This window comes from Hyperolius riggenbachi, chromosome 11 (assembly GCF_040937935.1).
Source record: "Hyperolius riggenbachi isolate aHypRig1 chromosome 11, aHypRig1.pri, whole genome shotgun sequence".
Lineage (NCBI taxonomy): Eukaryota > Metazoa > Chordata > Amphibia > Anura > Hyperoliidae > Hyperolius > Hyperolius riggenbachi.
In genome coordinates this window covers 191321411-191345759 of record NC_090656.1, presented here as the reverse complement: position 1 = coordinate 191345759, position 24349 = coordinate 191321411, and the positions used below count along the sequence as shown (strand labels likewise).

The window sequence follows — 24349 nt, the reverse complement described above, 5'->3', positions numbered from 1 at the left end:
TAATGTTTCCACCCCCATGCTTGACGGTGGAGACGGTGTTTTGGGGGTCATAGGCAGCATTTTTCTTCCTCCAAACACAGCGAGTTGAGTTAATGCCAAAGAGCTCTATTTTGGTCTCATCAGACCACAGCACCTTCTCCCAGTCACTCACAGAATCATTCAGGTGTTCATTGGCAAACTTCAGATGGGCCTGCACATGTGCCTTCTTGAGCAGGGGGACCTTGCGAGCCCTGCAGGATTTTAATCCATTGCGGTGTAATGTGTTTCCAATGGTTTTCTTGGTGACTGTGGTCCCTGCTAATTTGAGGTCATTCACTAACTCCTCCCGTGTAGTTCTAGGATGCTTTTTCACCTTTCTCAGAACCATTGACACCCCACGAGGTGAGATCTTGCGTGGAGCCCCAGAGTGAGGTCGATTGATGGTCATTTTGTGCTCCTTCCATTTTCGAACAATCGCACCAACAGTTGTCACCTTCTCTCCCAGCTTCTTGCTAATGGTTTTGTAGCCCATTCCAGCCTTGTGCAGGTCTACAATTTTGTCTCTGACATCCTTGGACAGCTCTTTGGTCTTTCCCATGTTGGAGAGTTTGGAGTCTGCTCGATTGATTGATTCTGTGGACAGGTGTCTTTTATACAGGTGACTAGTTAAGACAGGTGTCCTTAATGAGGGTGACTAATTGATTAGAAGTGTCTAATCACTCTGTGGGATCCAGAACTCTTAATGGTTGGTAGGGGTTCAAAAACTTATTTCCCTCAATGAAATGCAAATCAGTTGCTATCTTTTATTTAAGGTTATTTTTTCGATTTTCCTTTTGATGTGCTATCTGCCACTGTTAAAATAAACCTACCATTGAAATGATACTGTTCTGAGACTTTTCATTTCTTTGTCATTGGACAAACTTACAAAATCAGTGAGGGGTCAAATAATTATTTCCTCCACTGTATATATATTTCTTTCAAACAAACCTCTTATCTTGCTACATGCATTCTTTCAAATCACTCTGTTCTGCCTGTATACACACACACACACACACACACACACAATCCACCATCTAGCTGGGATCAGTAGTCCATGAGGCTTCTTGCCCCCTCCTCAGAAATGTGGGCGTAACCCATACTTTCACACAGATCCCAGGCAGAAACTCCACTCGAATTTTACAGAATTTAACATTACAAACACATTCCAAGTAACCGACATTCACTTAGATACATTTATGTAAACAAAATGTATCTATCTGAGCTTCGGATGCGTCTGCAGAAATCTCCTGGAACTTTAAAACTCTGTGTAACCCTTCCAGTGCTGGTCTAGTAAAAAAAAAAAATGCTGGTTGCATATAATATACTGTAAATAATGTTTTAGAGCAAAGTTGAAATGCAGGGTTATATTCCGCTTTAACACTCCATTTTCACATTCTTGTGTCCATCAATAAATTCACTTACACATTTACCTTCTACTAGGGCACTGGTTAGTACCCTTAACTACACTTCGTCACTTAGTAACCTTGGTGTCTGTCAGGACACTTTTGGACTAGATGATCCTTTTTTCCACATAAAAAGCATTCTCCGCGTCGTTTGCGCCCTTTATAATCCCTATATCTGCGCCCTTGTGGGCGAAGTGTATGCCCATTATCATTCATATAACAGTCACTTTCATCATCATCGCAATCATGAACATATGTAGCAGCTTTCTTCCCTTTCTTCTTAATCACACATACAGGGTATCGGGTGCATTCTAGAAAATCACTCAGTTCGCAAATTCTATGATCCACCACATACTGTGTGACACACTTGCATATCCCTTCAGTCAAAACTTCATGTATAGCAATCTTAAACCAATCAAACAATACAATTGAGGTGGAGTTCTTCCTAAATGGCTTTCCAGAGTGTAGTGACCACCTCTCACGGGAATTCACCTCCACCACACCCCAAGCAGTGGGAACTCACCGCATACAAATGACCCTCTATTAGATGGGTCTCCAGCGCCTATAGGGTCATCTGGCCGCCCCCTGCCATTCAAGGATTCTCCTCCACTGTTGTCAATTTGCTGTAGTATCAATGCACCTCAAAAAAACATAACCAGAGCTCCCATAGCGTAAAATTGTAAAAACACTTTAATTTTAAACGAAGTGCAAACTTACAAACGTGTCCGTTGTTTAAGGCACAGAGTTTTAATGGGCTCTACCCCAAACGTGGGCCACCGGGTCGGCTTGGTTGCGCTGGTCCTCTGGCCTCCCTCTGGTTCCTCACGTGTCCCCTTGTGCTCTTTCCCCGTTTGCTGGCCACGTGCACTTGACCGGTTTCGTCGCCTGTAGCGACTCCTCAGATGCATGCGCAGCTCTCTGCAAGCTATCTTTTATACCTATCAATCCCCTCCCTCCCCTCCCCTTCTCAAGTCTGACCCGGAAGCATCGTTCCCCACGCTACCTCTGCCAATAGAGACGTGTCTACCCGGAACCTACTCGGGACATGCGTCTCCTTGGCAACAATGTATCGCTCTGCGCGGTAATCAGAACGTCATCCTAAAGCGACTACATTGTCGCATAAACATTGGCATCTGAGGCTGTAGCCATCTAGTGTCCATTTGGCTAACTGCCTCTCCCCAAGCGTATATCTCCCTTACTATGCGGGTTACTAGCCGCTTTACTACGAGCGGCCTCAGCCTATGCCCCCTGGTGGCTAATTTTATTATTACACTCTCCACTGAAAATTTGGCAATGGCATTAAGCCTTATGCCTCAGCACACCCTCTGCTTTTCCGGGGACCCTTGGGAATATCACCCTAACAGCCCCCGGGGAAGCAGAGGGTGTGCTGAGGCATAAGGCTTAATGCCATTGCCAAATTTTCAGTGGAGAGTGTAATAATAAAATTAGCCACCAGGGGGCATAGGCTGAGGCCGCTCGTAGTAAAGCAGCTAGTAACCCGCATAGTAAGGGAGATATATGCTTGGGGAGAGGCAGTTAGCCAAATGGACACTAGATGGCTACAGCCTCAGATGCCAATGTTTATGCGACAATGTAGTCGCTTTAGGATGACGTTCCGATTACCGCGCAGAGCGATACATTGTTGCCAAGGAGACGCGTGTCCCGAATAGGTTCCGGGTAGACGCGTCTCTATTGGCAGAGGTAGCGTGGGGAACGATGCTTCCGGGTCAGACTTGAGAAGGGGAGGGGAGGGAGGGGATTGATAGGTATAAAAGATAGCTTGCAGAGAGCCACGCATGCTTCTGAGGAGTCGCTACAGGCGACGAAACCGGTCAAGCGCACGCGGCCAGCAAACGGGGAAAGAGCACAAGGGGACACATGAGGAACCAGAGGGAGGCCAGAGGACCAGCGCAACCAAGCCAACCCGGTGGCCCACGTTTGGGGTAGAGCCCATTAAAACTCTAATTTTAAACGAAAGGCAAACTTACAAACGTTGTTTAAGGCACAAAGTGTTTTTACAATTTTACGCTATGGGAGCTCTGGTTATTTTTTTTTAGGTGCATTGATACTACAGCAAAGTGACAACAGTGGAGGAGAATCCTTGAATGGCAGGGGGCGGCCAGATGACCCCATAGGCGCTGGAGACCCATCTAATAGAGGGTCATTTGTATGCGGTGAGTTCCCACTGCTTGGGGTGTGGTGGAGGTGAAACCCGTGAGAGGTGGTCACTACACTATGGAAAGCCATTTAGGAAGAACTCCACCTCAATTGTATTGTTTGATACTGTTCAAGCAAGTGTCTCTCTCTTTCATATAAGTCAATCAAAGTGCGCAGCTATTTGATGATTATTGTGACTTTAATTGTATGTTGAGCAGCTCACCACCAGTGAAACCCCGTTTTAATATCAGCGCAGTTTTACGGTTTTGGAATTTTGAGCAATCTTAAACCGTTCTTATGGGGAATCTGTTGCTTCGGCAGCAGGGGGAGCTATACCTCTATATTTACTGAAAACCTCCATCACTTTATCCAGTAGCTCATCTATGTCTAATCCGTTTACATCATCTTTCACCTCATATGTCTGGGAGGCCCCATCCACCTTTCGTGGGAGGGGCTTGGTTTGGGCTTGGGGAGGGTTCTGAGGAACCTGACATGCAGTACATGGTACCTCCTCCAAGTCATTGTTCTCCGTTCCTAACCAATATGTTAAGACTTGGCTCCTCCTCGTATATGCCTCTAGTAGCCATCTTTGAGCCTCTAGTAAACCATATTGCTTTTCTAAAATCACATTACCCTGAGCATCACATTTAATTTGAGAAATAAGTTTTTTTGCACCCCTCAGGGTGCAGGTGTCCTGAAAAACCATATTTACTTCTCCACAGGCTACAAGATTTCAACCAATTTTTGCTTTTCCTGCGCATAACACATTCATCATCAGTAGCTTTAATTTTGCTTGTACCTTGCCCCATTGATCTATGTACAGCACTATGATGTAACAATTCCTGCTGTTTCAATCCCGTTCACTCACTTATTGTTGGATTTACAATGTCCTACGGTCCCCTCCCGGAAAATGTACTGCCTTCTATGCACAAAGATGTAACAATTCCTGCATTTACAGCGCAAAGATCTTACAATTCCCGCTGAGGCAGAGTGCCTGCACTAAGATGGAAACGTTCCTGCTAAGGCACCTCGGGGGCTGCAGCTGAGACCGGACAACACTCAATGTGATGAACCTCTGTGTGGGGCTGACACTGACTGAAGTACAGAAACAACCTGTGATCTAGATCCACTCCGATATTACTGCCTGTTACGCGGCTGTGTTCTATTACAAGAACTTACAATTCCGCTGAGGCACACGGTAGCTTAGGAAACTGACCACAGATTGTGTCAAGTAAAACAATATAACAACACATCAAAACTTATACTCTAATTTTGTGCAGCCCTGTGTATGAGAAGTTACAGAAATAAAAGGTAGTACTTACAATTAAGAAGCTTTCAGGACACCCGAGAACTTTGTTTTAGAATCCTAAGCAGGCGATTTCACCGACCTTGGCTGAAGAAGTCTCACGGTTTGAAATAAACCGTATTTCACAAGGACATGAGACCTAGTTGCGTTTGGCCACCTTTTGGAAGGGATTATTTGCCCCGGTGGACTTTCACTGGCCTGCTATTAAATTGATCGCCAGTCACAAACGCGCTCCTAGGCCTCATTTCTTTGTGACGATAGGTTCCCAGTTCGAAATAGGACCAGATGTTAAAGGAAAATTAACTTACAACTTGAGACATCTCCAATTCGTGCCAATGAAAATGAAATCTTTATTTACTGAGCCAAACTTTCTCACATGCCAGCATATAGAAACCGCAACTAACACAGTTCAGATCAGCAGGAGAAAGTGGCTTTCTCCTGGTGTGCAGAGTCCTTTTAAACCCTAATTAATATGATAAAATATTCCTCCTTTCAGGCAGTTCTTTCTGGTAAGTGTCCAATTAGCATCATATCAAGGTGTCTCAGTCCTCCTTTCTTGGGCGGGGTTACTTGACTTCTCTCTGTCCTCCATGAAAGTGAAAGTCAACTTTGGAGGAAGTCTTCTGAAGTCAGTTCCTTGTTTCGTTTCTCAAAGTCAGACCTGCCCTCATAATCTGGTTCAAACTGCTTCTCAAAGAGTTGTTTCTTTGTGCCTAGTACAACATGACACAAGGGGGAAGGGAGGTGTTCTGGAATTCCACTGCAAAGGACATAATAAACTGTGCACAGTAAATGGTTCAAAAACATATATAACATATATTCAGTGATGTTGTGATAACTCTTAAGTTATTAATAATGGTCATATTATTTAAAGTGTCACTCTAACACACTGGTCTGATTATATGTATGTGGTTCTTATAGCCACGTGAGAATATAAAGGATATACATAAGATTAATTATAAATTCTTTCCACAGTCCCCACTTCTTCAGGCAATTAAAATAGGAGTATATAGCAGTAGTAGTCCAGGTCTGCATTAAGCGCCTCTGAGACAGGAGTGGAGCGTATAAATAAATTCTTTTTGTGTTATACCTTGAAACATACTTATTTTCGAGTGTCCTTTGGAGTGGTCAGATTTCCACCTCAACCACATCCATGCTTTAAATTTTTTATCATATTCTTTTATTCTTTTGGTGCCTCTGTTCCCTTGCATTGATTTTCTATCCACCCTGGTGGAAGGGCAGAAAACGTTATACGTTTCTTCCTATCTACAGAGAGCGACTTCTTATCCCTGAGTAGAGACAGGGGTAATCTCCCTACCTGCTGTTACAGTGGTTGCCTGAGAGGGAACCCTGGTTTGTGAGTATCCCATATTTACCTTTCATCACTCCTCCCTTGTGTCCATACATACTACACTATATTGGGCTCTCGGTGTCCCTGTGTTCTCTTTTTTCTTATTGCTCAACAAAGTTCTATTATAGAACACGAGTCATCTCTAAGACTGAATTAATAATTGAACATAACAGTTTACTTATGAGATAATAAACCACTTTATTATCATATCTTACAAAAAGAAGCATTGTTGTTATTTAGTATTTACATAGCGCTGACATCTTCCGCAACTCTGTACAGAGTATATTGCCTTGTCACTTAACTGTCCCTTAAAGGGGTTCACAATCTACACGATATAGACATGGACATATGACTATGATAGGGATAAGTGTATGAAACATAGTCTAGGGCCAATTTTAGGGGGAAGACAACTAACTTCTGTTTGTTCTTTTGGGATGTGGGGGGAAACTGGAGTGCCCGGAGGAAACCCATACAGACACAGAGAAAACATGACAACTCCTTGCAGATAGTGCCCTGGCTGGGGGCCCATCGCTGCAAGGCAAGAGTACTGTCACGGGCGGTTGCGGGGCCGCAGACGCGTCCTGGAAACGCCCGTGAAGAAAACGTGATCGCACTCGATTCTCTGCATCGATTGCGCTTCAGATCACTAGAATCTGGATTGATTGTGTAGGAGCAGCTGAGTCTTTTCTCAGCAGAGAGATAGCATCAGCTTAACTGCAGGATGGCTCTTTTGATATGCTAAGGAGCCTGGGCCAGGCCTGTGTCCAAGAGGATGTTTGTCTCAATTACCTCCATTTGGTGGTCCTTTTCATACAGGGAGATCCCAGGAAGCTAGGCACAGCTGGACACCAGACACCCTGGCTCCAGCCTTACCAGGAAGAAATGAATGTACTATATAATCTTTTGCCCATTTACAGAATACAATAAATAGGGTAGTTATGAGAGCGGTATCATTGGATCCGTAGGGTCATGCTGAATCTCTTGATACCAGTCGAGAGGGGCCCGGGGCCCCTACAACCCAGGTATGAATCTTCTCAGGAACCTGATCCGCTGCACTAGCCATGTCTGATATCATATTAATCGGTAGGTTCTGGGGATCGATAATATGTAATTATTATTTGTGTGCCGGCCGCGTAGGTCGGCCTAGAGAACATGTCAGGATTATGAGGTTGCTGAAGCCCCTGCCCAGATGTGATTACCATAATCCGGCCTGGGGGCTGACTCTGGAAGCCCTCCTCTGAACTCAGCTCCATTAAAAGTGAATGAGCTGGGGGGGGCGTGGCTACCGCTCGATCCGGATGGTTGTGTGCCTCTGAGCTCCGTCCTTGCAGCCGCTGATTTATCCCCCTAGGAGGGCTGTCATTAAGCATTTATTCTCGGGGATACCTTTCTTAGTGACCCGGAACGCTGATGGGACCAAAGAAAACGAAGAAGCATCAAGCTGAAGCCGAAGCTATGGAGAAATTCCTCCGTGAAACCCAGGCCTCACAAAAGGGTGTCTCCTCGGGTCAGGCAAAAGATCTTCCTCAGGCTGCAGCTGGGACACCTGCGTCTCCTCTCACTGCGGAACGTATGGAATTTTTACTGACTCGCCAGAAAGACTCCTTGATGGCACACATGAACAAGCTAATTACATCTGCTACAAAGGAGCTGAAGACTGAAATAGCCGTCATAGGTGAACGCACGAGTGCTCTGGAGAAGAAGACTGACGACCTTATAAACAAGCAGAATCTCTTAGAGGATGAACAGACTCAGGTTCAAGCAGACATACGCTTTCTTCGGCTAGCCCAAGAAGATTCTGAAAATAGAGACAGACGCCAAAATGTTCGCATCAGGGGAATTCCTCACTCTGTGACCACAGACATCCTACGTGAGTACTTGCTCCGTTTATTTAAACATTTAATCCCTGATCAATCTGACGAAATGTGGCGTCTAGATAGAGCTCACATGGCCCTGGGAAGCTCTCTAAGGAACCCACAAGCACCCAAAGACGTCATCATGCGTTTTCATTACTTTGAGAGCAAAGAGGCCCTTCTAAATGTCACCAGAAACATGGCCACAGTAAGCTTTGAGGGGAATTCACTAAGCTTCTACAGTGATCTCTCCCTGGTCACTCTTGAGAAGAGACGCCAGCTTCGCCCACTCACTTCAGCCCTTAAAGAAGCAGGAGTACGCTACAAATGGGGATTCCCCTTTAAATTGATTGTGACACGTAATAGCCGCACCCAGGGCCGGCCCATCACTTTTTGCCGCCTGAGGCAAATTTGGCAGAGCTGCTGACGCCGCCCCCCCCTTCCGGGGGGGGGCGGCCGCCGAGCCGGAGGGGTAGCGGGCAGGTCGGGGGTATTGTGCCTAGCGGTGGGGAGGGGGGTCGGACCCCCCCCTCCCTCGCCTGGGTCCCCCGATCTGCGCTCCCCTCCAGCCTGTAATTAGTAAGCTGCTGTCAGATCGTAAGAGGCACGGGCGGGGAGGACTCACCTTTTCCGCGTTCCATCGTGCGCTCCATTGACAATACAGTGGGCGGCGATGCAGGAAGTGATGTCAGTGGAGCGCTCGCTGGAACGCAAAGTTTGCCGCCTGAGGCAAATGTTTCACCCCGCCTCATGAGCGGGCCGGCCCTGGCCGCACCTATATCTTGCAAGACCCTGACGAAGCTCCGGAGTTCTTTAAGAAATTTCCCCCTTTCTAACGGAACCAGGCAGGGGTGTCCCCTGTCTCCCCTATTATTCGCCCTGTGTATCGAACCCTTAGCGGCGGCCATTAGGCAGGCACAAGATATTAAGGGCATACAAATAGGGGGTGTTGACTACAAGGTAACATTGTTTGCTGACGATGTGATGCTGACTTTATCCCAACCCCTGATCTCGTTCCCAAACTTACTCCAGCTGATAGACTCTTTCGAAAAGATTTCTGGATTTAAAATCAATCCAGAAAAAACAGAGGCCCTCCCACTATTTCTAACTGAGGCAGAACTCTCCTCCCTGAAGTCACACTTTCCTTTTAAATGGAAAAAAGACTCTATTAGATACCTGGGAGTTAATATTACTAAGTCCTACGCCACACTGTATGGGTCTAATTTCCCTCCACTGTTGAAGCAGATTGAACGTGATCTTGATCGTTGGTCCTCTTATGGGATCTCTTGGATTGGGAAGATCTACTCGGTAAAAATGAATGTCCTTCCTCGCCTGTTGTATCTTTTTGAGACGCTGCCGGTGAGGGTCCCCTCAAAGGTCTTGGACAGATTTCAAAAGGATATCAGGAGATTTATTTGGGGAAGGAAGAGACCCAGAGTCCCCTTTTCGGTCATGGAGTCCGATAGGTCCAGAGGTGGGCTCTCAGTCCCTAACTTTAAGCTATACTACCTGGCCTCCCACCTAAGACAGGCTATTGAATGGTCAGCTAAACCTTTGCGATACAAATGGATGCAGATTGAACAAGCTTCAGTTCACCCTGGTTCATTGGGCTCCATGCTCTGGTATAATGGGATATCATATGGGTCCTACCCCTCCGCATTACCTACGGTGCGCTTTACTAAAACAATTTGGGATTCCACTAGATTAAAATTTGGCCTAAGGGGGGTGGTCACATCGCTGGAAAGAATTAGAGAGGTTCCCGGTTGTCCTGCGGAAGCACTTGACTTTATCTCACGCCATTCAGAAGACCCTGATATATTTTACCTCAAAGATTTATATGATCCCTCAACAGGTTCCTTTCTCCCAATTTCAGTGTTCCAGTTACAATTCCAACTCCCACCTTCTTCATTCCTTCCATATTTACAACTCCGTTCCTGCACTGCCTCCAAGATATCCAGTAATAACTTACCCCCTCTTACTGAGTTTGAGAAAATGACTTTAGAAACCCAGAGGCCATCTCAAACTATTTCTAAATTGTATGGTATCCTCTCTCAGAAGGGCTCCCAACAACCCGCAAGCCATAATTATATGACATACTGGGAAGAGGAATTCAACGAATCCTTAGACTATACTGATTGGGAAAGTATATGGGACAATGCCAGAAAATCTTCCATATGCACTACCGTAAAGGAAAACATATATAAATTAATGTTCAAATGGTATTATACTCCTGTACTTTTACGCAGACTATTCCCAACTACCTCAGACCAGTGTTGGAGGGGATGTGGTAATAGAGGGACTCTGGCCCATATATTCTGGTTCTGCCCTAGAATTTTGGCATTCTGGCAGTCTATAGCTGACTTGATCTTTAAAGTTATTAGGAAAAAGATTCAGCTGAACCCATGGGTTTATGTTTTGGGTAAATCTCCACCAGGGCTCCGCCCTCATACTCGTAAAATGGTAAATCATATCCTCACTGCCGCACAACTGAAGATTTCGGCCAATTGGAAAAACAATCATCCCCCTACCCTAGAGGAGGTTGTCCTCCGCATACGCAGGATTAGGATAATGGAATATTTGTCATCACTGGTCAACGATTACGCAGGACAATTTGGTAAAACCTGGGACTTTTGGGATATTAACTTCGATTTAGCCTCTGAATCTTAACCTCTCCATCCCTCTCTCTCCCCTCTCTCTGAATATTATCTTTGCCCCTTAATCCTGATTTATTCTGTTGAAATGAATGCTAGGATATGACATACCACTATATTAGTCATGTGAAGGGTTACTGTATTAATTCTTACCTTAATTATTATATGCTTCTTTTATGACTCTACACTAGACAAGGAAAAAGAAGAAAGAAAAGAGGTTCTCTCTTCTTTACTCTCTTTCTTGGGTTTTATGGAATATTTTGTCACTTTTGGTATGTTTATCTATCTGCTACATTTTCCTAGAAGATATATCCTGTGAATATCTGTACAACCTGTTTATATATTGAACCTCTTAATAAAAATTGAGTTAAAAAAAAAAAAAAAAAAAAAAAGGTGAATGAGCTGCCCGGGCAATTGAGTCCTCCCATTCCATCTTCCTGAGAGCATGCTGCCAGCCAGAGGACACATGGTTGGCGGCCATCTTGTCTGAATTGAAACAAAGGACATTCTCCATTTTGTTTGGATTTTAAAACTTGCTGAACTTTCAATGTATCTCTGGAACAAAGAACTTTGCAGAACTTGAAACCGTTTTGCTTGGACTTTATGATTCTTCCCACAAAAGGACATATTTCCACAAACCCTAAGTATTTTCTCCCTTTTATTTTTTATACTGGCTATTACTGTTTTAATAATTGTTGATTTTAATAATTGTCTGTATATATTAATTATTTATATTGCTTTCAATAAACCGACTCTATCGTCAGTTGTTGTCCTAGCTACCCTATTTTCAGCACACACAGAACTGATCCCAGGTCTCTGAAGAGACGCTACTATTGGTTGTTTTTGGCTAGACAGAATACAGCGTGTTTCAACCATTTTTTATTCGCAGGATCAGTCAGGTCCACGGGCCCCTACCCGTGGTGGTGGCAGTTATACCCTGAATCGTGTGTGAGTTGTAATTACCCATATCTCACAGGCTCCCTTCTGGTTTGTCTGCGGCTAATTCCCAACGGTTCCTGCGCATTGACTGCGACCAGAGTTCGCACGATCCCGTGCGCTGGCACCATTTGGAAGGCCATTTGCGGTCGGACCACCAGGGCTCCTGTGACAAGTACTATTCACTATGCTATTGTGTTGCCAATATCCTCAGTTCCGCTTTAACCTCCAATAGGTAAGCCAGTGACCTCATCAGAGTTTAAAACCATATAAAACTTCACTTATTGGATGCCTGCCCACAAACTTGGAAGGATGGAAAGGAGCCTGTAAAAACTCTATGTGAACTTCAGCAGTAGGTTGCCAGTAAGTGCGGTTTTATATGGTTTAAAGAGACACTGAAGCAAAAAAAAGAAAATAATGGTATGATTAGTATTTGTAGTACAGCTCAGAAATAAAACATTAGGAGCAGAGAAATAAGTATAATATTGTTTCCAGTACAGGAAGAGTTAAGATACTCCAGTTGTTATCTATGCAGAAAAGCCATTGAGCTCTACTACTTTCAAAGTCGCAGAGAGCTCTGAGTTCTGAAGGTTGTTATCTAAGCTGTCAGGCAAGGATTTTCTTTTTCTCTGCCAGAGGACAGGTCAATAGTTCACAGACTGCTCTGTAAAAAACATTTAGAATGCTGAGTACTGTGTTAACTGCACATATTAGAGAATAATGCAATGTTAGAAAAAACACTATATAACTGAAAATAAAACTAGTAGCAAATAAAATATTCTCATAATCTTCTAATAATTATCTGTACTACACAACCAATTCATTATATCATAAAAAAAATTTCCGCTTCAGTGTCTCTTTAAGATAAATATTATGGTTTGACATTATGTGCATCTAGTATATTTTGTTGAGGTCACTGGTTTAACTATTAGAGGAAGAAGGACGGATTCCCAGCAGAGGGGGAAGATCATGTAACTACCCTAAAAGAGTCATTTGACCCTCTTTTATACAAGAGTTTCATCATCCGGTGATTGCTATTTGCCTTCTTAAAACAGAAGGTATTTGCAAAAATTCAGGTTGGAGTGAGCATATAAAGTCTCCCACGATGCTAGGAGAACTAGCAGTAACAGGTGATTTTTGACTAAACGGTTTCCCACATGCAGCAAATCAGTATGACTTATCACCAGTGTAAGATCTCTCACTGTTGAAAATAAATGTAATTTACGTCCAAAATCTTTCCCACACTCAGCACATGAGTACAACTTCAACCCTGAGTGAGATCTCTGATGTGTAACAAGCTGTGACTTCTGAACAAAAGATTCCCCACACTCAGTGCAGGAATACGGCTTCTCACCAGTGTGAGTCCTTTGATGTATGACAAGATGGGACTTGTTCACAAAACATTTCCCACACTCAGAACATGAAAACGGTTTCTCACCCCTGTGAGATCTCTCATGGGTGACAAGGTGTGATTTGCATACAAAACATTTCCCACAATCAGCACAGGAATATGTCTTCTCTCCCGAGTGGGATCTCCGATGTACAAAAAGGTGCGTTTTCTAGACAAACCACTTCCCACACTCACTGCAGGGATATGGCTTTTCACCTGTGTGAATTCTTTGATGAACCAAACATTGCGATTTGTTTCCAAAACGTTTCCCACACTCAGTACAAGAATGTGGATTTACTTCTGAGTGATATCTCTGATGCACGACAAGCTGCGATTTCAGTACAAACTGTTTCCCACACTCAGAACAGGAATATGGCTTCTCGCCAGTGTGGATTCTCTCATGTCTCACGAGTTCTGATTTACTTCCAAAACATTTTCACACAATACAGGGATATGGCTTTTCGCCACTGTGAATTCTTCTGTGTATGACTAAGTGTGATTTGTTACTAAAACATTTCCCACACTCAGAACAAGAATGTGGCTTCTCCCCAATATGAGATCGTAGGCGAGCTGCTTGCCACGAATAACTATGGGTAGCCTGGGGTGTCCGCATGCGTCCATTAGTATGCATGCCCAGGCCTGGCGGTGCATGTCCTTGATTGTGGCCAGGCACGCTTTGCGCATGTGCGTGACATTACAAAGCGTGCCCAGCCACAGGTGCGCAATCAGCGATGCGCACCACGGGGTCTGGGCATGTGTTCTAATGGACACTCAGGGGCGTGGCCAGCATACAGGCAAGCCATGCCCCCGCTTGGCCTCACACTGCGGGGGCCTCGCTCTGCTGCTGGCGGTGGGCGTGCAGGTGGGGGCGCCAGGCGGAGCAGCAGGAGGGTGGACATAGCGGTAGGGGAGCAGGCAGAAAGAAGTTTCCACTTACCTGCCTCGATCCTGGACACAGCTTCTATCTTCTTCAGTGTCCCCCTCTGTGCTACCTCTGCCCCCCCCTCCTTTGTGCCTCCTCCTGTCCTAGTGATGATCATAATGTTCTAATTTCATTTATGTAAAATGTTGCAATTCTGAATATGTGTAATTAAGATTTTGAAATTGAATTTATTTCACATAATCCACTCAAACTTCCAGAGGATCCCGGCGCTGGATGCCAGGTTTGCTTTAAAATGTATAAAATATGTATGCAGCACTCGCTATATAGTATAGTGTATCGCAGTGTACAGTAGTTTAGGAGGATTACTGTATATTGTGTAGTTATTCAGTACTGCAGTGCTAGTTGTTAGACTAGTACTGTCAGAGTGATCAACACAGCAGAAATGCAGTAGTCACACAGAGTGTCAGTGTGACAGACCGTGCGTTAGTGTGCACAATGTGTTCTACTGTGCTCTGTGTCACTCCGATTTGAATAAAGTGCAAGTACCCCACATCCATCCGGTGACATCAAAATTAAAACTTGCACTATGTCTGCTGGCACTGGCAGCCGGGGGAAGGCCATCAAAGGCAAGAAGAGCGAGAACATTGCTGGCACCGTCACCGCCAGCAGTTCTTCCACACTGCCCATTCAGCCGGTAGACACTGGCCGTGGACGCACTGGGCACCCAGGTGATATTGGGAGTCACGCTGGAGAGGCGCAACAGCGTGTAGCGGCAATTTTTCAGCAGGGTAGGCGGCGCAAATTGGAGGAGAAAGATGCCGAGCCTGTGATGCAGCTAATGGTGGATGAGCAGGGCACCAGCAGCTCTAAAACAGAGAGCTCCACCCCCACCACCACTCCTGTTCTCAGGAGCCCAGCAGCAGTGCATGGGGACTCTTCGGTCATGTCAACCCCAGCGGGTAGCCTACCCTCAGTGAGTGCTGACTTGTTTAGTCCAGACTAGTGTTGGGCGAACAGTGTTCGCCACTGTTCGGGTTCTGCAGAACATCACCCTGTTCGGGTGATGTTCGAGTTCGACCGAACACCTGATGGTGTTCGGCCAAACCGTTCGGCCATATGGCCGAACTAAGAGCGCATGGCCGAACGTTCCCCGAACGTTCGGCTAGCGCTGTGATTGGCCGAACGGGTCACGTGGTTCAGACCCGAACGCGCTCTGATTGGCCGAACGGGTCACGTGGTTCGGGTAAATAAATTCCCGATCCACGTCATTTCTCAGCCATTTGTCTGTGGGTTTAGCTTTGGGTAGGCAGGCAGGGTAGTTCTCTCTCCAGCCAGGCTAGCCAGGGTCCCCCCAGTCATTGTGTCGCTGCTGGGAACAGTAGTACACCGCTCACCCACCACTATATAGCATTTCTGTACTGCCACTGTACTGCTGCCAGTCAGCGTGTACTTTAAGGATAAGTGAAATGAAGAAGAAATCCTGTGAAAGAGGGAGGGGCAAGGGAAGAGGTGTTTCCTCTGACGGTTCACGTACAGGCCACAGTGGAGCACCGAAGAAAACCTACTGCGTAATATGTTGGCGCTTTATAAATTAAATAAATAAATAATAACTTGTTCACTCTGACGGGCGTGGCTGCAACTGCAGCCCCAGGACCGCCTAACGCCAATCGGTGTAAAGTCTGGGGGTTAGCTTTTTCAGGAGATCGCGTGCGCCGATTTTTGCACATATCTGCTTGGTAGGCGTACCACATCTTTTTAACCTGTGGGAATTCTCACCATATATGCTTAAAGCAACCTATAGTGACACGACTTCTGAAACAATTTGGGTCCTCATTTGTCAAATATTTTGAGTACCTGTCAGGTGTTAATCATACCATCAGGGAGATTATTTCCAGGCTTTGTGGTCTTTTTAAGACATTTCAGATCTTAAAATCAGGAAAAAAAGAATGCTGCCAGAGTTTCTGCAGCAGCCCCCGCTTTCACCCACTTCCCTGGGCTCCAGCACTGCAATTTTCCCTCTGTCCTCCAGGTGGCACTGTAACTCTGTATTGAGATCACTAAGGGCAATCTCACCAGAGGGATTCAGAGCCTCGGAGGACAGGAAGAACAACACAGCTACCGACGTCTGGATCCCCCTGGGAGGTGAGTAAAAGCGACCACTGCACGCTATTCTCTGCATTGAGCTCCCGCAGGCTAGCCCGAGCTACACTCAGGATTACCGCCAGGGGGTTAAATATGTACAGTGTAAAACTAATGCTGGGAATACACGTTAAGTTTTTACTTTAGATAGATGGGTTCGATAGATAAATTCCAACCTGTTGGATCTGGTCGATTCTACTTTCGTTTCGATTCTCCTCATTCAAGTGAATGTAATTGATAAGAAAAGATAAGGAATCGAGCAGTGAATCGAGAGTAGAATCGATCGAAAGCGAAAACGACGGCACAAACGAACGCAAAAACGCATCGTGTATTCCCAGCATAAGGGATGTTTCTGTAAACTTCACATTGGTTGAATGTTTTGGGGTAAGGTTCCATATTTTCTCCCATTCTTCTAATATGGGGCGAGTTAACCACCCTGCCATGACCTACAAATGTAAAGCCTCCATTTCATAGCAAATTTGGAACATGGATTAGAAAGGATGTGGTCCGCAACAAGTTCTCTCCACAGATCCCGTAATTTATTTAGGACGTATCCTTACAGCAAGTATAAAGTACATAAGCTGACATGTTTCAGGCCATGCGGCCCTTAATCATAGCTCACAAAAATACAGCTCGATCCTCTCAATTTAAAATGAAAAGGTATGTGCGACACACCCGAGTGTGGCATGCACCCGCCCACCCGTAGGAGGGGTCAACAATGTTACAGGTACATGCCACCACCCCCCGGGTGGTTCCAACCCCTATACAAACATTGATCCATCAACATTTAAAAGAATACAAATCTCAAGGAATAGAAAAATGTATAAAATCGAGATTTGTATTCTTTTAAATGTTGATGGATCAATGTTTGTATAGGGGTTGGAACCACCCGGGGGGTGGTGGCATGTACCTGTAACATTGTTGACCCCTCCTACGGGTGGGCGGGTGCATGCCACACTCGGGTGTGTCGCACATACCTTTTCATTTTAAATTGAGAGGATCGAGCTGTATTTTTGTGAGCTATGATTAAGGGCCGCATGGCCTGAAACATGTCAGCTTATGTACTTTATACTTGCTGTAAGGATACGTCCTAAATAAATTACGGGATCTGTGGAGAGAACTTGTTGCGGACCACATCCTTTCTAATCCTATTTCAGTACCTGGGCCTGGCTGCCTCTGGTCCAGCACTGCTCTACACGGTGCAGTTAAGCGGTGTTCCACTTCCTTCTATTTTGCTACAAATTTGGAACTTGAAGGGGGAAGCTCATACCCAATTACCAGTCATATCCATGTTCCGCCACATTCTGCAAACTTTGCTGGTGTTTTATAGATGAATCTTATGAATTCATCCTACCCTAACCACCCTTCCCCGTATGGTAGCTATGCACACAAATGACACCAAACACAAATATTTACATTATTGTGTTGGTGGTGTATATGGAAGATTGTGGACACAGAACAAGCATGCAAACATTGCAGGGATTTGAACCCCGTCCTGCCAGGCAGGAGTGCCCATCACCAACGCTTTCTGCTTTTCTGCCATAGTCAAATCATACTAACAGTTTGAGTGCAGAAAAAAAGACCTCAAATTTTAATTAGAAAGGAAAAAAAAAACTTCACATTTCCCAGTTGATCCAGAGGAAGGCGAAAAACTTCACTAGGGTCCAATTAGACTTAAAAGGGAAAAATTCCTTCCCAAGTCCTTATGGCAGTAGATGAGCAGAAAGGGATCCGCAAACCACCAGACCAGGTTGAAGTAAAAAGGCTGATATATTTATTTGAAAAATCCACAGGCAATGCAATAAAATCACAGGATCAACTCACGCATATCGGGCCTACCATCTGCCCTTAAACATAGTTGATTACGATTAAGGGCAGATGGTAGGCCTGATACGTGCGAGTTGATCCTGTGATTTTATTGCATTGTCTGTGGATTTTTCAAAAAAATATATCAACCTTTTTACTTCAACCTGGTCTGGTTTGCGAATCCCTTTTTGCTCATCTACTTGCTATGGCTTGGCTCACCTGATCCTGCACCGACTGGTGTGATATTTGGGGGTACAGAGCGTACATGAACTTCTTTTGCTCCTTATGGCAGTCACATAAATCCCTGGATCAACTCTCCCTGGCACTATGTTCTACTTATAGCAGAAGGTACTTTACTAACAACCGGCGTCCAGGAGGGACTTTTACGACCCAGAAGCAATTTTAATAGCAAAAGGAGCGACCCATGAGGGATGTTAGTAACCACCGGCACCCAGTAGGGAATTTTACAACTGGCGCCCAAGAAGGACTTCAAAAAAACTGTTGCTCTGGAGGGAAAAAAACAGTCAAAGGACTACACACATCGCCTTTTTGGGAGACTACACGTTGTGCCCTGCCGAGGGACCAACAACCAGCGCCCAGGCGAACTCTAAGAAGTCATAGTGCGCCCTGCCGGAAGACTTCACACCGCCCAAGGGAGGAACCAACAGCAGGGGCCAGGGAGAACTATAACGGGAGGACTTCACACTAACAACCGGCGCCCAGGAGGGACTTTAGAGACAGCAAGGGGGGGATTGAGCAGGGACAGCCGGTGCCCAGGAATGTGGCTTAAGTAGGGACAGCCGATGCCCAGGAGGGGGGCTTAAGTAGGGACAGCCGGCGCTCATTAGCAGGGCTTAAGTAGGGACAGCTGGCGCCCATTAGGAGGGCTTAAGTAGGGACAGCCGGCGCCCATTATGGGGGCTTAAGTAGGGACAGCCGGCGCACGGGTTGGGGGCTTAAGTAGGGACAGCCGGCGCCCGGTAGCGGGGCTTAAGTAGGGACAGCCGGCGTCCGGTAGGGGGGCTTAAGTAGGGACAGCCGGCGTCCGGTAGGGGGGCTTAAGTAGGGACAGCCGGCGCCCGGTAGGGGGGCTTAAGTAGGGACAGCCGGCGCCCGGGTTGGGGGCTTAAGTAGGGACAGCCGGCGCCCGGGTTGGGGGCTTAAGTAGGGACAGCCGGCGCCCGGGTTGGGGGCTTAAGTAGGGACAGCCGGCGCCCGGGTTGGGGGCTTAAGTAGGGACAGCCGGCGCCCGGGTTGGGGGCTTAAGTAGGGACAGCCGGCGCCCGGTAGGGGGCTTAAGTGGGGACAGCCGGCGCCCGGTAGGAGGGCTTAAGTGGGGACAGCCGGCGCCCGGTAGGGGGGCTTAAGTAGGGACAGCCGGCGCCCGGTAGGGGGGCTTAAGTAGGGACAGCCGGCGCCCGGTAGGGGGGCTTAAGTAGGGACAGCCGGCGCCCGGTAGAGGGGCTTAAGTAGGGACAGCCGGCGCCCGGTAGGGGGGCTTAAGTAGGGACAGCCGGCGCCCATTAGGGAGGCTTAAGTAGGGATAGCCGGCGCCCGGTAGGGGGGCTTAAGTAGGGACAGCCGGCGCCCGGTAGGGGGGCTTAAGTAGGGACAGCCGGCGCCCGGTAGGGGGGCTTAAGTAGGGACAGCCGGCGCCCGGGTTGGGGGCTTAAGTAGGGACAGCCGGCGCCCGGGTTGGGGGCTTAAGTAGGGACAACCGGCGCCCGGTAGCGGGGCTTAAGTAGGGACAGCCGGCGTCCGGTAGGGGGGCTTAAGTAGGGACAGCCGGCGCCCAGTAGGGGGGCTTAAGTAGGGACAGCCGGCGCCCGGTAGAGGGGTTTAAGTAGGGCAGCCGGCGCCCGGGTTGGGGGCTTAAGTAGGGACAGCCGTCGCCCGGGTTGGGGGCTTAAGTAGGGACAGCCGTCGCCCGGTAGGGGGCTTAAGTAGGGACAGCCGGTGCCCGGTAGGGGGGCTTAAGTAGGGACAGCCGGCGCCCGGTAGGGGGGCTTAAGTAAGGACAGCCGGTGCCCGGTAGGGGGGCTTAAGTAGGGACAGCCGGCGCCCGGTAGGGGGGCTTAAGTAGGGACAGCCGGCCCCCGGTAGAGGGGCTTAAGTAGGGACAGCCGGCGCCCGGTAGGGAGGCTTAAGTAGGGACAGCCGGTGCCCGGTAGGGGGGCTTAAGTAGGGACAGCCGGCGCCCGGTAGGGGGGCTTAAGTAGGGACAGCCGGCCCCCGGTAGAGGGGCTTAAGTAGGGACAGCCGGCGCCCGGTAGGGAGGCTTAAGTAGGGACAGCCGGCACCCGGAAGAGGGGCTTAAGTAGGGACTGCCGGCGCCCGGGTTGTGGGCTTAAGTAGGGACATCCGGCGCCCGGTAGCGGGGCTTAAGTAGGGACAGCCGGCGCCCGGGTTGGGGGCTTAAGTAGGGACAGCCGGCGCCCGGGTTGGGGGCTTAAGTAGGGACAGCCGGCGCCCGGGTTGGGGGCTTAAGTAGGGACAGCCGGCGCCCGGGTTGGGGGCTTAAGTAGGGACAGCCGGCGCCCGGGTTGGGGGCTTAAGTAGGGACAGCTGGCGCCCGGATTGGGGGCTTAAGTAGGGACAGCCGGCGCCCGGTAGGGGGGCTTAAGTAGGGACAGCCGGCGCACGGGTTGGGGGCTTAAGTAGGGACAGCCGGCGCCCGGGTTGGGGGCTTAAGTAGGGACAGCCGGCGCCCGGGTTGGGGGCTTAAGTAGGGACAGCCGGCGCCCGGGTTGGGGGCTTAAGTAGGGAAAGCCGGCGCCCGGGTTGAGGGCTTAAGTAGGGACAGCCGGCGCCCGGTAGGGGGGCTCAAGTGGGGACAGCCGGCGCCCGGTAGGGGGGCTTAAGTGGGGACAGCCGGCGCCCGGTAGGGGGGCTTAAGTGGGGACAGCCGGCGCCCGGTAGGGGGGCTTAAGTAGGGACAGCCGGCGCCTGGGTTGGGGGCTTAAGTAGGGACAGCCGGCGCTCGGGTTGGGGGCTTAAGTAGGGACAGCCGTCGCCCGGGTTGGGGGCTTAAGTAGGGACAGCCGGCGCCCGGGTTGGGGGCTTAAGTAGGGACAGCCGGCGCCCGGGTTGGGGCTTAAGTAGGGACAGCCGGCGCCCGGGTTGGGGGCTTAAGTAGGGACAGCCGGCGCCCGGGTTGGGGGCTTAAGTAGGGACAGCCGGCGCCCGGGTTGGGGGCTTAAGTAGGGACAGCCGGCGCCCGGGTTGGGGGCTTAAGTAGGGACAGCCGGCGCCCGGTAGGGGGGCTTAAGTAGGGACAGCCGGTGCCCGGTAGGGGGGCTTAAGTAAGGACAGCCAGCGCCCGGTAGGGGGGCTTAAGTAGGGACAGCCGGCGCCCATTAGGGAGGCTTAAGTAGGGATAGCCGGCGCCCGGTAGGGGGGCTTAAGTAGGGACAGCCGGCGCCCGGTAGGGGGGCTTAAGTAGGGACAGCCGGCGCCCGGTAGGGGGGCTTAAGTAGGGACAGCTGGCGCCCGGGTTGGGGGCTTAAGTAGGGACAGCCGGCGCCCGGGTTGGGGGCTTAAGTAAGGACAGCCGGCGCCCGGGTTGGGGCTTAAGTAGGGACAGCCGGCGCCCGGGTTGGGGGCTTAAGTAGGGACAGCCGGCGCCCGGGTTGGGGGCTTAAGTAGGGACAGCCGGCGCCCGGGTTGGGGGCTTAAGTAGGGACAGCCGGCGCCCGGGTTGGGGGCTTAAGTAGGGACAGCCGGCGCCCGGTAGGGGGGCTTAAGTAGGGACAGCCGGCGCCCGTTGGGGGCTTAAGTAGGGACAGCCGGCGCCCGGGTTGGGGGCTTAAGTAGGGACAGCCGGCGCCCGGATTGGGGGCTTAAGTAGGGACAGCCGGCGCCCGGTAGGGGGGCTTAAGTAGGGACAGCCGGCGCACGGGTTGGGGGCTTAAGTAGGGACAGGCGGCGCCCGGGTTGGGGGCTTAAGTAGGGACAGCCGGCGCCCGGGTTGGGGGCTTAAGTAGGGACAGCCGGCGCCCGGGTTGGGGGCTTAAGTAGGGACAGCCGGCGCCCGGGTTGGGGGCTTAAGTGGGGACAGCCGGCGCCCGGTAGGAGGGCTTAAGTGGGGACAGCCGGCGCCCGGTAGGGGGGCTTAAGTGGGGACAGCCGGCGCCCGGTAGGGGGGCTTAAGTAGGGACAGCCGGCACCTGGGTTGGGGGCTTAAGTAGGGACAGCCGGCGCTCGGGTTGGGGGCTTAAGTAGGGACAGCCGGCGCCCGGGTTGGGGGCTTAAGTAGGGACAGCCGGCGCCTGGGTTGGGGGCTTAAGTAGGGACAGCCGGCGCCCGGGTTGGGGGCTTAAGTAGGGACAGCCGGCGCCCGGTAGGGGGGCTTAAGTAGGGACAGCCGGCGCCCGGTAGGGGGGCTTAAGTAAGGACAGCCGGCGCCCGGTAGGGGGGCTTAAGTAAGGACAGCCGGCGCCCGGTAGGGGGGCTTAAGTAAGGACAGCCGGCGCCCATTAGGGAGGCTTAAGTAGGGATAGCCGGCGCCCGGTAGGGGGGCTTAAGTAGGGACAGCCGGCGCCCGGTAGGGGGGCTTAAGTAGGGACAGCCGGCGCCCGGTAGGGGGGCTTAAGTAGGGACAGCCGGCGTCCGGTAGGGGGGCTTAAGTAGGGACAGCCGGCGCCCGGTAGGGGGGCTTAAGTAGGGACAGCCGGCGCCCGGGTTGGGGGCTTAAGTAGGGACAGCCGGCGCCCGGGTTGGGGGCTTAAGTAGGGACAGCCGGCGCCCGGGTTGGGGGCTTAAGTAGGGACAGCCGGCGCCCGGGTTGGGGGCTTAAGTAGGAACAGCCGGCGCCCGGGTTGGGCGCTTAAGTAGGGACAGCCGGCGCCCGGGTTGGGGGCTTAAGTAGGGACAGCCGGCGCCCGGTAGGGGGCTTAAGTAGGGACAGCCGGCGCCCGGTAGGGGGGCTTAAGTAGGGACAGCCGGCGCCCGGTAGGGGGGCTTAAGTAGGGACAGCCGGCGCCCGGGTTGGGGGCTTAAGTAGGGATAGCCGGCGCCCGGTAGGGGGGCTTAAGTAGGGACAGCCGGTGCCCGGTAGGGGGGCTTAAGTAGGGACAGCCGGCGCCCGGTAGGGGGGCTTAAGTAGGGACAGCCGGCCCCCGGTAGGGGGGCTTAAGTAGGGACAGCCGGCGCCCGGGTTGGGGGCTAAAGTAGGGACAGCCGGCGCCCGGGTTGGGGGCTTAAGTAGGGACAGCCGGCGCCCGGGTTGGGGGCTTAAGTAGGGACAGCCGGCGCCCGGGTTGGGGGCTTAAGTAGGGACAGCCGGCGCCCGGGTTGGGGGCTTAAGTAGGGACAGCCGGCGCCCGGTAGGGGGGCTTAAGTAGGGACAGCCGGCGCACGGGTTTAGGGCTTAAGTAGGGACAGCCGGCGCCCGGTAGGGGGGCTTAAGTGGGGACAGCCGGCGCCCGGTAGGAAGCTTAAGTGGGGACAGCCGGCGCCCGGTAGGGGGGCTTAAGTAGGGACAGCCGGCGCCCATTAGGGAGGCTTAAGTAGGGATAGCCGGCGCCCGGTAGGGGGGCTTAAGTAGGGACAGCCGGCGCCCGGTAGGGGGGCTTAAGTAGGGACAGCCGGCGCCCGGTAGGGGGGCTTAAGTAGGGACAGCTGGCGCCCGGGTGTGGGGCTTAAGTAGGGACAGCCGGCGCCCGGGTTGGGGGCTTAAGTAGGGACAGCCGGCGCCCGGGTTGGGGGCTTAAGTAGGGACAGCCGGCGCCCGGTAGCGGGGCTTAAGTAGGGACAGCCGGCGCCCGGTAGGGGGGCTTAAGTAGGGACAGCCGGCGCCCGGTAGGGGGGCTTAAGTAGGGCAGCCGGCGCCCGGGTTGGGGGCTTAAGTAGGGACAGCCGGCGCCCGGGTTGGGGGCTTAAGTAGGGACAGCCGGCGCCCGGGTTGGGGGCTTAAGTAGGGACAGCCGGCGCCCGGGTTGGGGGCTTAAGTAGGGACAGCCGGCGCCCGGGTTGGGGGCTTAAGTAGGGACAGCCGGCGCCCGGGTTGGGGGCTTAAGTAGGGACAGCCGGCGCCCGGGTTGGGGGCTTAAGTAGGGACAGCCGGCGCCCGGTAGGGGGCTTAAGTAGGGACAGCCGGCGCCCGGTAGGGGGGCTTAAGTAGGGACAGCCGGCGCCCGGTAGGGGGGCTTAAGTAGGGACAGCCGGCGCCCGGTAGGGGGGCTTAAGTAGGGACAGCCGGCACCCGGGTTGGGGGCTTAAGTAGGGATAGCCGGCGCCCGGTAGGGGGACTTAAGTAGGGACAGCCGGTGCCCGGTAGGGGGGCTTAAGTAGGGACAGCCGGCGCCCGGTAGGGAGGCTTAAGTAGGGACAGCCGGCACCCGGAAGAGGGGCTTAAGTAGGGACTGCCGGCGCCCGGGTTGGGGGCTTAAGTAGGAACAGCCGGCGCCCGGGTTGGGCGCTTAAGTAGGGACAGCCGGCGCCCGGGTTGGGGGCTTA

General features: G+C 50.8%; 2 protein-coding genes across 2 annotated transcripts; one reads left to right on the top strand and one right to left on the bottom strand.

The window, feature by feature from the left end:
• The first annotated feature begins 9012 nt into the window (after nt 1–9012).
• Nucleotides 9013–11408, top strand: LOC137538143 (uncharacterized). The gene is made up of 2 exons (XM_068260165.1): nt 9013–10219; nt 10526–11408. The coding sequence occupies exons 1-2, from the start codon at nt 9073–9075 to the stop codon at nt 10753–10755; spliced, it is 1377 nt and encodes a 458-aa protein (XP_068116266.1). The 5' UTR covers nt 9013–9072; the 3' UTR covers nt 10756–11408.
• A 911-nt stretch (nt 11409–12319) lies between these two features.
• Nucleotides 12320–13678, bottom strand: LOC137537928 (oocyte zinc finger protein XlCOF22-like). Its single transcript, XM_068259855.1, has 4 exons — nt 13573–13678; nt 13282–13479; nt 12901–13194; nt 12320–12339 (listed from the first exon to the last, which is right to left on the bottom strand). The coding sequence occupies exons 1-4, from the start codon at nt 13676–13678 to the stop codon at nt 12320–12322; spliced, it is 618 nt and encodes a 205-aa protein (XP_068115956.1).
• Nucleotides 13679–24349: the final 10671 nt, after the last annotated feature.

Coding starts and splice junctions, on each gene's coding strand:
- LOC137537928 (XM_068259855.1), bottom strand. CDS start 13,678: ATGCGGACACCCCAGGCTACCCATAGTTATTCGTGGCAAGCAGCTCGC. Junction 13,480..13,572: donor TGAGTGTGGGAAATGTTTTA/GTAACAAATCAC, acceptor GAAGTAAATCAG/AACTCGTGAGACATGAGAGA. Junction 12,340..12,900: donor GTGTGGGAAAGATTTTGGAC/GTAAATTACATT, acceptor TGTTTTTTACAG/AGCAGTCTGTGAACTATTGA.
- LOC137538143 (XM_068260165.1), top strand. CDS start 9,073: ATGCTGACTTTATCCCAACCCCTGATCTCGTTCCCAAACTTACTCCAG. Junction 10,220..10,525: donor CAACGAATCCTTAGACTATA/CTGATTGGGAAA, acceptor CTCCACCAGGGC/TCCGCCCTCATACTCGTAAA.